At 48.0% G+C, this 12,860-nt stretch overlaps 2 protein-coding genes across 2 annotated transcripts; one reads left to right on the top strand and one right to left on the bottom strand.

The window, feature by feature from the left end:
• Positions 1-6: 6 nt before the first annotated feature.
• On the top strand, positions 7-2,243 carry RPS19BP1 (ribosomal protein S19 binding protein 1; the record flags this gene model as incomplete). Its single annotated transcript, XM_009321760.1, has 3 exons — positions 7-142; positions 458-555; positions 1,561-2,243. Coding segments are annotated over 3 exons (369 nt in total), but the record flags the coding sequence as incomplete, so codon positions are not given.
• Positions 2,244-10,798: 8,555 nt separating this feature from the next.
• Positions 10,799-12,621, bottom strand: ATF4 (activating transcription factor 4). Its single transcript, XM_009321750.1, has 2 exons — positions 12,278-12,621; positions 10,799-11,740 (listed from the first exon to the last, which is right to left on the bottom strand). Exons 1-2 carry the CDS (start codon positions 12,492-12,494, stop codon positions 10,890-10,892), a joined length of 1,068 nt encoding a protein of 355 aa, XP_009320025.1. The 5' UTR covers positions 12,495-12,621; the 3' UTR covers positions 10,799-10,889.
• Positions 12,622-12,860: the final 239 nt, after the last annotated feature.

Here is a 12,860-nt window from a genome sequence, read left to right as displayed (position 1 = left end):
GGCGGGAGAAGGGCCCCGCCGGGACGCCAGCAGGGGCGGGACGGCCCCAGGGCGGCGGGCGCTGCGAGGCGGAGGAAGGCGGCGCCGGAGCCCCGGAGGAATAAGGCCACGGTCAAGGGCAGAGTCGTGAAGTCGGCGATAGGTGAGTCCCGGTCCGGTTCCGAGGAGGGCAGGGGGAAGCTGCTTTGCCGCCCTCCACAGCCTTCGCACCGGGTCCCCTCGCGGTGTCCCGCAGCCCCCCTCCCTGGTCGCTTGTATCCATCCCTTCCCATCCTCCTGGGTGCCCTTCTGGTGTCCCCTGCTTAAACGCAGCCTGATCTGTGGAAGCACCCCTATCCCTGAGCTGTAATGGGGATACTTTCTTTCTCCCGGGGCCTTGTTGATCCTCCTGTGTCTCTCCTTGCGTGCTGCCTGGATGAGCAGCTGATGTGTCTTGTCCCACTCTGCTCTGACCTAGAGGAGTATCATAAGAAGAAGGCCGTGAATCACTTGAGAGCAAACCTGCAGTACATGCTGAAGGGACGATTTGTTGCAAACAAAACCATCACAGAACAAGTAAGACTGTCACTTCTTTGTTTGGGGGTCTGCTTCTGCTGAGAAACACAGGTGAATGGGAATCATCCCCAGGTCTTCCAGCTTAGACCCTGGGCCTTTGCCTTGACTTGACTTTGACTTGAGTCAAGTCAAGCTTCTGTCTGGAAGTGGCCTTGAGGAATTTTTGTGTGCAAATTTCTGGCAAAGCGACTTACTCAGCTTTAAACTCCTATTAAGTTGTCCCCTACGATGTTCTCTGATACTAGTTAAAATCTACTGACAACTGTTGGCTTTTCTTGATTACCAAAGATATTTCATAGCTTCAGCTGGCAAAGAAGCCCTGGTTCAGACCTTCTCCTTACTGTTGATTGATTTGTCCCTCTCTGTAGCTGGAGGCTGTTTAGCAAGGAACCAGATGTGCTGCTGGCTCATGTAATAGGAATTTCATAGCATCTTGAATGATGTTTCTCATAACCTGAGAATTTAACCACTGGTCTTCCCCAAAAAGTAGTCCCGTGCCGGGATTTGAAGAGAATTGCTGTCACTGCTAGAATCTTGGGCTATTTTTATGACATACGGGCTTTTACTTACATAAACAAACCAAGTGGTTTAGGCCAGTGTTTCTCAGGCTGGAGGTTGTGGAAGGAGGTGATGGTGTATTAGAAAATGCTGAAGGAATTCCACCAACTTGTTGGGTTTTCAGGTTGTCTTGTGGAGAGACAGAATAAAAGGTCATGGTTTCAGAAATGTCTGAATTGAAATCAGTGTTTCTATCTCTGTGACAGTTACCAGAGAGTAGTTTTCATATTTGGCTCCAAATAGTAGGTTGGTATTTGCTGTTGTCCCAGTGACCTGCTTTGGTTAACATCAGTGACTGCCTCTCACTTTTCTTTGGAGGCATTCCAGGATATAGCAGGCTACCAGCAGAATAGCAGGGATGCTGCAGGTGAGCTTGAAAATCACTATTTTGTGCTTTGGTCTGGATAACAATGACTGTTTTTTTTTCCTTTTTTTTATTGTCTGAAGGTTCTTGCTCAGAACAGAGGCAGGAAGTCAAAAGATCAGCCTCCAAAGAAGGCGGCAAAGAAGAAACCCGAGGGCACTGTCTTTACTGAGGAAGATTTCCGTAAATTTGAGAGAGAATACTTTGGGAGACCGTAAACAACATGACACGGATTCTCGCAGCTCCAGTCTTTCTGCAGCTGAGTGTTCAGCACGCAGGACTGGCCATTTCCTCAGCGTGTTTGAGATGAGACACAGGAGACGTGCCTCTGTCAACAAGTGCTTTAATGTGACACTTGCAGAGAAACTCTGCATCTGTGCAGAACTTGTGACTGGCCAGCTAGAGCCATGGAGGTTCTCTTGGCTCTGAGGTGTGTGGTCCTTATAATCTCCAGCCAACGTGTCTTGCATTCTTAGTGTAGAAGGGCGGACCAAGACAAATATAAATCTTGTGCCACTTCCTCAGGATGTAAGGCTGCTGCTACTTGTGTTATTTGGCAGGGAGCATTTAAAGTACCGTATCTGAATGGAGAAATGTTTTGGACCAGCAGTAATAAATCATCGGAAGGGAAGGATGCTTTCAAGAGACTGTTAAACCTGAGTAGCCTTGCAGTTTCTGTTCTTATTACAGCCTCTGTCAGGTTTTTCAGTCATTGCAAAAACTTTGTTATGTGTCGTTTGAGTAAATAATTGTTGCAGACACTGCCTATCTTTGCCTTTGTAATAGTGATTGTTATGACAGGCTACGATTGATGAAGACAAACCGTGTCACTGTTCTAATCCAAGCATCCCTTTCTTTAGGATGACTCAGTTGTGTGAATGGCCTTTCTCTGATTCATGTTGACACGTGTTTAATCTGGCATGCTCAGGCCTTCAAAGAGTGCAGGTTGGAATGGAGATGACTCTTTTGCCTACTCACGGTCTCCTCTCTCCGAGGAAGAGGCCTTACACGGAGGAAGTTGTCCTTTGGATGCTTACACCTGAGCTTCCCACTGAGGTTCAGCCACACTAGGAGGGCACCGCTGCTGGGTGCTGCCAGCTCCTGTAGCCAGGAGGGGTTGTGACCCAGATGTTAGCCTTGGCATGAAGTTAGAATCTGAGCCAGAGGTCGTGGTGCTGCATTGAAGGGAAACTTTTTTCTATTAAATAGACTACTGCTGCAACAAATAGGAAGGCCCAGCAGGTGGGAGTATTGTTCCAGACACTCTTCCTTGCTAAATCACTGTAAATATGCTTCTGTGGAGCTCCTTCCACTGACCTTTCCTGCCCCTTACCTAAGAAAATGGAAAGTGTGTTCCCTTTGGTGGGGGCGGGGGGGGGAAGAGATGAGGAGAAGAACTAATGCCAAGCTTTGGTTAGACTCAGGAGTTGATTACAAGGGGCTTGGCTGACTTGAGCAGCAGTTGCTTAGATGTCAGTACTGGAGGGAATTTGGTATCCCTTCCTTGCCCTCTGGTTATAATTCCTGGTGCCGTCCTCTTAAGTCTGCACCTCCTCTGTTGCGTTCTTTCCCTCTTGTCTGCATGGGAGGGAAAGCCACCCAGATGTATGAGGTCCAGACAGGGGAAATAGTGAACATATTGAAGTATGTGTACTTGAAATTGTGTAACAGCATGTGGGAGGGGATTTCTTGTAATATGATCAAGTTCAACTATCTGCAGCCAAAAGCGGTAAATATAGAACAGTTCAAAGACCAATTTCCTTCTTTTTCAGTTTGTTCTTGCTCCCAAAGTTAAAAAAGACATGTAAAAAAAGAGAATGTTTGCTTCTTAAAAGAATGAAAACACTATTGTTTGAAAAAGTAGTTGAGCAAAACGTGTATGCAGCACGTCTCCCTAAAGCCTCTGTACTCTGCGCCTACTGCAGTGTGTGAGAGCTGGTCTAACACATGCAGCTCTATGTGGAGCTGTCATGGAGACTATTAACAGTGTGAAAAAGCTGGCTGTGCTACAAATGACTTTTGAAAGAGGTGGATTTCTGGATTGTTATTTTGTTTCATGCCCTCATCTTCAGTACTTGGCAGTTCCTTTGACCTCATAGAGGTCCTTCACGTCACCCCCTGCACTTCCTTTACCAGTTCCTCCTACACTCTCTCGTTTCTTGTGGTTGTTCAGCTCCTGGGCCCTTCTTCTGCAGGCTGAGGAAAGCAAAATCATCCTTTGTTCCTCCAGAAAGGATCATTAGGGTAACGCGGTTCACTCTCTTTGTACAAAACCCAGCTTGTTTGCTTGTAAATGTAAGCAAACAGGAAAGCTGCTCTTTCAAAGTTAATGAGGAACTTTAAAGTGCAGCCCAGAGCAGTTCTCCCCAAGGATAACACCCCCACCCCTGTTCTGTGGAGTTTTAAAGTTGGATGGGAGCTCTCTTTACTGGCTGGAAAGACTATTAGGGCCAACACAAGTAATCAACGTACTTCTTGTGGCTATATGCAATGAGGCGTTGTATTGTTGAAGACAGTAAAGGTACCTGACAGACTGGATTTTGCCATCTGAAATCAAACTTTGTTGTACGGCCAACAGTATCCTTAAATAAATTCAACTTTATCTTGCAGGAGGAAAGAAAACCAAGCAGAAGTGAATGGGTGGCCCTAGGTAAACCAGCTTCTGCAAGGGCAAAGATCTGATGTGTTCTAGCCTTGATTTTCCACCTCTCTAGCAGAGCTGGAGCTCCTATGAAAGAACAGCAGTGCCACCTGCACACTGGGTAGATAAGGACAGGAGTCGGCCCCTGAGGGGAATGTCTTCAAGCTAGAGGGGGGAGTAGGTACCAGCCTGTTGCATGTCCCTGGTGGTAAGCTAAAGCTAAGCATCTTCTTACATTTCCAACTGTCTATGTTATGGTCTAGTCATGCCTAGAGCATGCCAGCTCCTCGGTTGTGCTGGGACCCCGGGAGGTGGCTATCTTAGAGCAACTTGTGCCATCTCTCCGTTCCTTGCAGCCAGACTTTGCTGCCCCACAGAAGAGAGAAGAGGGGGTCAGGGAAGGAGCAGCTGCCATAGCTGCTTTTCCTACTCGGCCTCCGACCTCTGGTTCCCATGCTGGAAGCTAACATGCTGCAATCCGCAACCCTTGGACCTGCCGGACGGCATTTCTCTCCCGCGCAGCTGCAAGCGGCGGCGCAGGGAGGCATCCCACTGCTGCGGTGTGAGGGCCGCGTGCTGGCTGAGCTCATCAGGCTGCTGGCTCTCTTCCCAGCTCTGCGACACCAGCTGAGCATCCTGCAGCAGAAAATAGAGGTAGCTGAGCTAGAGAAGAAGGAGGGTGCCATCTTACAGTGCATCCCCACCCACATGCAGCAGGGAGTCTGAATGGGAGGTGGCAGCAGCAGCTTTAATATAAATGCAAATAAAAGCTCTGGAGTGTTATTAATGTGGTAGAACCTTTCCAGGGAAATGGTTTAGAGGAGGCAGAATAGTTCCCAGATGCTCAGTGTTGAGCTAGCTTAATTGTGAATAAGATTCATCAAGCCGGTTAATGGCCTATTGCTCCCTCTGTTATGTGAATGGAAAGCACACAGGAAAATTTGTTTGGACGGGTACAATTTAATGTAATGTAAGCCGATACAGCCTCTGCTGTATCAGCAAGTCTTCACTTCTTTAGTGTAGAAAGCAACAACAGCTAATATCAGCGTTATATGTATATCGGGAAGGGGGAGGACTGCGAATGTAAACCAAGAAAACGTGTTTGCTCAGGACGCTAACCAACTTCTTGGCTCTGAAATGACAGCAGTGACAAACCTGGCTGCGAATGAACAAAGGCAGACTGTAAAACTTGCTCAGGCAAACAGGACTTGAAATGCTGAAAAAGCTGTGGGGGAAAACCAGGGGGGAGGGTCCTAAAAACCTTTGGGAATCTCAGTCTCCGGTTTCTTCTTTATGACTGACTTCCATTTTAGTCTCGCTGATGACCAACACAGCACCAGCACCTACGACACTGACAGGCTCCTGAACGCCTTGGGTAAGGGACTGGTTATTGTAGAAAGGGTGCACAGCAGCAGCACCCTGAATAACTCACAAAAGAATAGCTGCAGCAAAAGGAAGTTTCTCATTTTGAGACAAGAAGACCCATCAATTCAATTAAAAATGAGGAGTGTAAAAGAAGGCAGGCTGCCTAATGCCTGCTTGCAGCTCAAAACGTGGAACTCCAGCCAAGTCAGGCTGAAGGGTTAGTAGGTTTGAGACAGATTAAGATTAAGATTGAGACAGCATGTCTATCCATAGTTACATTAAATAGGATTAACAGTCCCAACCACTAACTGGTGGGGGCAGGGGAAATAAAAAGCCTGAAGGTTGCTCTGCAGCTGTCTACAGGGTTACGTGTACCTTTTTCTGAACGAATTAGCTGTTGGCAGGGCTAACCAGTAATCTAGCCAAGATGGTCTGTCCTAAGCTGCACCGTTTGCGTGCCAGCAAGTTCATGTATCTCCTTTAATGGGAGGCAAAGACTAGGTCTCTTTCTCCACGCGCTGCAATGGAGATGCAGAGGAGTGACAGAACTAGGAGATTCTCTGCCCTATATAAATTAAGCTGACACATCTGTCGCACTTGGAACTCACTCCCTGCCATTTTTTTAAAGGGTGTGTACATGTAAAAGAGAGGAAAAGAGCAGCTGAAGGAGAAATGAGAGGCGACTAGCCATTACTTGGAGAACATGCACCTAAGTAATAGGGAAATTGGAGCTTGCAGGTAGAGCTAGCTTCATTCAGTGGCTTGTGACACTGCATGAGTGCACTGAAAATATTGCAAAGACAGCATACCTGGGATACCTGAGCAGCCAAAATAGTATTGCCTAGGTTGGGGGACCGAACTCCTCTGTTAATTCACAAGGCCCAACTAAACAGCCTGAAGCGTTTCAATGGGAAAGTCAGCAAAGATGAGCTTTTTTGGCCCAGCAAGGGATGCTCGTGGTAAGACCCCAAGACTCTCTTTGCACTGGAACTTAAGTGTAACAAACAGGAGTATATGTGCTGGGCTGCACAGCAAGGCTGGGAATACATCAGGAGGACGGAGGAAGGTAGGTTGTCTCCAGAAGCTACTTGAACTGTATTAAGAAAAAAGTGAGTATACACAAGATTATAAGTATAGGAAGGACAATATAGATCTTGTTGTTTCTGAAGGCCTAAGCCTATGGAAAGATAAAGAAAACTGGTGTTATTCTGACCAAAAACATATAGATTTCCCACCCCAAAAAAAGGCTTTCTGAATTAGAAACACGTTTGGTAAGTGGAGAAGAAGGGTGGCTACACAGCAGTAAGGGTTGAGAAAGCAAGGGACATCTCAAAACAGAGAAAGTATATGGATATGCCAAGAACAGAAGCTGAACCATAGCTAAAAAAAAGGTGAGGCAATACTTAATGAGGCTGTGGGAAAGGCAGGCGAGACAAGGAGTGTATTTTTTTCAAGAGGCATGTGACTCCTTTCTGGAGACAACATGGCTTTGGGGCCGGGGGAGAGGGGGCTGTGACCGGACTACCACTGTGTGAAATTGTTTCGATCAGAATAACCTACATTTTCTTTCTACCAGTCCAGCTCAGCAGCGCTGAGGGACCATTCATCTCCCAAAGGACAGCCTGTCCTTGCAGCTATTTCTGGGCTTTCTGCCAGGGCAAAAGCTGTTTGGAAGATTTTATCGTTGTTCGTTCTTCATTCTCCAAAGCTGCAGCTGGGGATTTATTTTTGTAAGCGCACTGCAAAGGTGCATCTGGTTCTCCACACAGGCATGTGAAGAAGTTGTCAGCGGTGGTGGTTTCCTCTTTTCGTTTGCAAAGAGAAGTGCAAGCACCTGGGTCTCTCCAAAGGCAGGGCAAAGAGGACCATGGTTATAAATATCATGATAACAGCAGAAACAAGCTCGTGGGAAGAGGCCCTATGTTGTCAGAGCAGCTTTGCGAGCAGTGAACAGCTGGGGGGCTGTTTGGTTGTGTATGGGAATATTGGACTCCAGTTTACCACGTAGTACAAAATCAGCTAAGGGATCGGCAGCCTGAGGGCCATGCACACTGTGCGTGTGAAGTCCACTTCACTGCCCTTAATTCAGAGGAAAAATAACCAAGACAGAAATCCCATCAGCCGTGCCAACTTCAGATTCAAATAGCTTTTATATAACATAGATTGCGGGAATTCTGCTGATTCCAAGTATGTAGAAGAACCGGGCTCCTCTGGGGGGTAGGTAGAGCCTGCATTTCATGCACTACAATCTATTTCTGGACATGGTATCATACTGTATGCAAGCCGCAAGGCTTGTGTGATTGAAGCACGTTTGTTCTGAGAGGCTGTGAGAAAAAGAAGACCGCTCCTGCAGTTTGCAAGACATAAAATCAGTCACCGGGCAGGAGGCTATCAGACTCTTTCTCCCATGGGCTGGGGTTTGTAATGTGACCGTGTCCTCAGTGTTCCTGCGGCACGCTGGACAAGCTGCTGGGCTGCAGAGGCAAGTGGTGTGATGCTGCCTGTGCCTTACACAAGCCTGCAGGAAAAGGCTAAATGAAAAAACGCAGAGGAAGAGTCAGCCCTAATCTCTAGCCAGTGTAAAATCTGAACTAAGTTACTAAGTATGGAAACACGGCGTCATTTCAGCCAGTGTTGCATAAGGTTGCCATATTGGCTGCCTCCGCAAAGCTGCAAGCTCGGAGCCTCAGCAAACAGTAACGACGCCAACTGCTCTTTAAGGGCAGGTTTCTGGTTCTCCTGCAAAGAGTCCTATAAAACACACACAGGGCAGAGAGCAGAGCAGCACGGGTGTGTCATGCATTCCTTGTCTCCTGTTCCAGCTCTGATCTTCCTTCCCTGCAGTGAGTGTAATTTGGTAAATTGGAGCTACATACTCTCTGGAGGGCTGTAGAAACCAGAATCATGTATTTACCGGCCAGCACAGACACTGCCTCATCTGCCTGCAGAGCGTGGACTCAAAGAAGACTTTATTTTAGTTAGGGGTGGCTCACAGACAGCCCTGCCATGGGGTGGGATGGGGGGATAAATGTGCTGACAATCTTTCCAGGCTTTGGGTGAGCTGAGTAAGGGCTGCAAAATACACCTGCTGCCCCGGCTGCTGCCAGGTTTAAACAGAAGTTGCAATGGCTCTAAGGGGAGCGGAGGTGGTTGCCTCCTGTTCAGAAAGGGGGATCAGTTTGGGGAGGAGAGGAGGGGTTTGCCCTGCACTGAGAAGCCACTTGCTCATACACTCATACTGGTTACCATGTTTTCTGTGGCTCAGCTGAGACCAAGCACATTAAGTCACCTCAGGTGCAGATTTGACCCATCAAGGGCAAGACTGTCCTGGTCACTGGGCTTTCCTGCCTCTAAGTATCTCTATCCCCAGTTTCGCAGGTCCAGCTCATCTGAAAGAAACCTATCAATCAGGTTGCTTTACCTCCCAAAACAGAACAGTCCCTTGTCCCTGCATGTGGTCACCAGTAAGCTCTGAAGAACAAAGCAGCACTTAAAGCAGGACCTCGATATACTTGCCAATTTGCAGCACTTCACCTTTGTATAGTACGTAGTGGTCAGAGCACTTGTCCCGGAGGTGAGAGATGGGCAGATGCTCCCATGAAGGTGAGGAGTCCAGGCTGAGACTACTCAAACAGGGACCTTGTGGTCTCATGAAACCCAAGGTGAGGGTCTTCGTTACCCACACCGCTTTCCGTGTGGCATGAGCCCTAACTCCTGACAGGGAGTCTTTTCACTGCAATTTAAATAGCATCCATGTCACACAGGCACCATCTGCAAGCACAGACAGGTCAAGTCACCACCAAGGGCCTGGCCTGCTCAGCCCTCACCACCAGCAAGCAGCTGCCTGCTGCCAGCAATTACCTACTTCATCTGCCTGCTGGAGGAGCCTTCACGCAGCAGGTCCCAGAGCACACGGCTGTTATCCCATGTCACACATCAGCTAATGGCTTGGGCAATGAATAGGGCTGGAGGACTGCAGCCCTAGCTTGAGGACGTAAGGAGCTTAAGTGGCAGAAACTAGGACCCCCACGAAGCTGCAATTGGACAACTTTCTATTTTAAATAACATTAGGGATCTTTTCCCTCCCCGCTCCAGGGCTGGCTGGAGCCCAGCACTGGCTAAGGCCAGTCCTGAAGCCACTGCACTGCATGCGCGCACCAGCCAGGCTGGGACATGCAGGTGCCTGAGCTGGGCAGCTTACTGGGTCGTGTCAGTGCAAGTGAGAAGGCGTCTTAACTCCTCAGGGAAGGATGTGTGCGTCCACATGCCAAAGCTGGCTCCAGCAGGCCAAGCAGGGATTAGGTGCTGCTAAATCTGGGTATCAGTGGCCAAAAAAAAAATCACACACAAAATGATTGTAAATGGCACGTCCCACATCCTGAAGCTTCTATTACCAGAGTATGGCCACACTGGACGTGGAACTTCACTGACATTCGAACCTCACAGAGCTAGAACCAACCACAAAGAAATTTCCTTGCATTGAGTGGCTAGACTATAAACTTACCCACTAATAGAGGGGCACTAATTAATATCTACAGGCAGAAACCACCCTGCTACACAGGCTCCTGCCCGTCATCTTTACGTTCAAGTTCTCTGCAGCATGTAATAGACAGATGCCACCACAGCAGGGTTGGGTTTTTCTTTCCCCCGTTGCATCTTTCTTGTTGCCATGCTCCAGCACCAGATCATTAACCCGCCTACCGCGGCCCCGCTGAGAAACACTCGCCCCAGCAGCCAGGCTGCAGCTCCCCATCAACAACCCCCAGCCGCACCCCCAGCACACGCACCCTGCTCCAGCACAGCAGCACCTTCGCCTCACCGGCTGCCTCAGGACTAGAGCTGAACTAGCTTTATGGATCAACCCATCTGCCCCCTCAGTGCAGGCCAAATTTATGTTTACACCTTGAAACTTGACTCTTCAGTGGCCGTCTCAAGCAGCCTCCAAGTTTTTCACACTTTGGTACACGAAGACAATTCCACAGACACACACACCCTCCCCCTCCCCAAGTAGAATTCCTTAAATGGAATTAGGCCTTCGCTACTGAAAATCTTGGGGCACCACAGTATGATCCCCCTCACTTTAAAACATGTATTACCAAATACATGTGAATTGTAGTGGGCAAGAAGCCAGTTGAGTCACTGTACTAACTGAACAGACAAAGCACTTTACATGCTCTTGCGCTGCATCCATCGCCCAGCGCTGTACTACACTGCATTCTCCTCTCAACCCAATAGCTCAGGGTGCTTGTATTTACACTTGGGTGTGGTGGCAAGTTACACTTGTTTTACAGGTACCCAGTTATCACACACCAGAATTACAGGTTTACTATAAAATAATTTATTAGACAGCAATACACAGCTTTAGCAGCAAGCTTATATACACGCACATAAAAACTGCCGACTACCCTACTCGGGGACTCTAGCTCTTTTGCCCTTGGCCTTGCGGACCTCTTCAATCAGATCTTTTAAGTACTGAATTTCCTTACTAAGGGCATCTGCTTTCTCCTTCAGGGCCTGATTCTTCTGCTCCAACTCTCTGCACTCCCCAGACAGTGCCTCCTGTTCCGCCCTCTTCTTCTGCCGGTAACGTGTGGCAGCTGTCTTATTCTGCTCCATCTTTTTCAATTTCTTATCTATTTTCTTTTCTCCTTTCATCTTTGCTGACACTACCTTCTCTGCAGGATGATCATATGGCCTGGACCGCACAGAGCCACAGTTGGCATCTGTAGGGAACTGGTTGTCATTGGGGGATCCGACTGAATTGGTAGGACTATGTTGGGGTGTTCCCAGGTAGGAGTCTGGGCTCATGCATATTCCGCTATCATCGGAATGGTTCTCCTCCTCTTTCTCAGACTTGGTGATCACTACCACAAAGGTGGGGCCCTCCTGTTTTCTTTCTCCTTCCAGAACATCCACTTCACTACCTAGTTCTAAACTAAATGAATGGTCTGGAGTGGAAGTCAGAGACCCTGGGGAGAGGGGAAAAGACCAAAGGGAAGTCAGTGGGGCCATTGGATCTGCTCCAGTTGGAGATTCGGGGAGATGGGTGATTAGGTCAGTTATCAGTGGAGGTTCTTTGTTGTGAAATTCCTGGATGGTAGGGTTAAATAGGAGATCACACGTGTCTTCCAACGTGGCCATCAGCTCGTCTGGTGAGACGGTGGCTTCCAGATGTTCCATACCTAACAGGGCATCAAAATCAAATTCCTTCAGATCCATCTTCTCCACCATCCACTCCATGCCAGAGAAGGCATCCTCTGCAGAATAAAATAAAATACCATTTCAGTAAACCATCAACCAATGCAACTCAAGCTTCTAAAAAGTCTAAAAACTCGTCTTTTAATGTCTTCCCTCCCTCTTACACTGGCATGAAAAAATTCAACCATCAGAAAAAATCCCCTGCCATTTAGCTGCAGAAGGCTGCAGGGTACAACGTAGGCTGTCAGCTGTTCTGACATTCCAACCCTCTTACTCCAACACCAGAAGAATCCAGGGCCATTTGAAACATACAGCCATCCATACTTGTTTCTTGTGACCTCTGCCAGGGAATAGCACCTTAACAGCTGGTATGTTATTAAAACAGAAGTGTCACTTTACCATACGCCAGTCCAGTAACCAGCAATTCTGTATTGTGTAAGCAGTGTAGTACACACATTTTCCAAGCAGAGGTATGCATGTGAGGTTGCCTTCACATTTATGAAAACCTGGCAGTTTAATTTTTTAACCAGAATGCCACTAAATATATTATGTGCCATTGTAATTGATGTACTTTATGCAAATAAGTAATACCTTACCCTGGCTGCTATCTATGGTGTTGCCTAAACTGTCCACAGCAAGCCAATTGGAGGAGACTGCCTTAGCCTTGTCGCTGGAGAACCCATGCGAACTGAGGGGCTCGGCCACCTCCAGGTAGTCATCTAGGAGTCCCAGGCTCTCCTCAGCCACCGAACACGGCTGGCTGAAGGGGGATAATGAATCCCCCAACAGCATCTCGTTGTTCAAGAGGCTCATCTTCGTCAGTTTTTAATGCTTTGATGTCGAAGGATGTAGACAAGTAGAGGGTCTTTTTGTCGACTACAGCAATGCTGCTGTGCGGTGCCTTGAAAAACCTGGAAATAAAACTTTAATTCATCAGTACTTGTTCAACCAGCATAGCAGCTTTTTAAAAGCAACGCCGCTTCAGTAAGTATGGTGGTACTCTATAGACTTGGATGACTTCTCCACTTCCGGGGCTGCTGTTTGCCTGCAACGTAACATCTTTACACTTTTAATTTCTTGCTAAAGGCTCGCCAGAGCCAGCCGCAGGCTCCAGGTGCGAGTCTCCCACCGAGGGCCACCCGCCTTCCTCCTGCCCAAATATGGGCACGGCTGCCCCGC

The sequence above is a fragment of the Pygoscelis adeliae genome, unplaced genomic scaffold (genome assembly GCF_000699105.1).
Source record: "Pygoscelis adeliae isolate BGI_AS28 unplaced genomic scaffold, ASM69910v1 Scaffold60, whole genome shotgun sequence".
NCBI lineage: Eukaryota > Metazoa > Chordata > Aves > Sphenisciformes > Spheniscidae > Pygoscelis > Pygoscelis adeliae.
Note: the sequence above shows the minus strand (reverse complement) of the source record. Positions and strands in the feature narration are given on the sequence as shown.

Bases quoted from the DNA above. Each gene is read 5' to 3' on its own strand.
- ATF4 (XM_009321750.1), bottom strand. From the start codon at position 12,494: ATGAGCCTCTTGAACAACGAGATGCTGTTGGGGGATTCATTATCCCCC. The intron at 11,741-12,277 runs GTAAGGTATTAC...TTTATTCTGCAG, and splicing joins CACCATAGATAGCAGCCAGG to AGGATGCCTTCTCTGGCATG.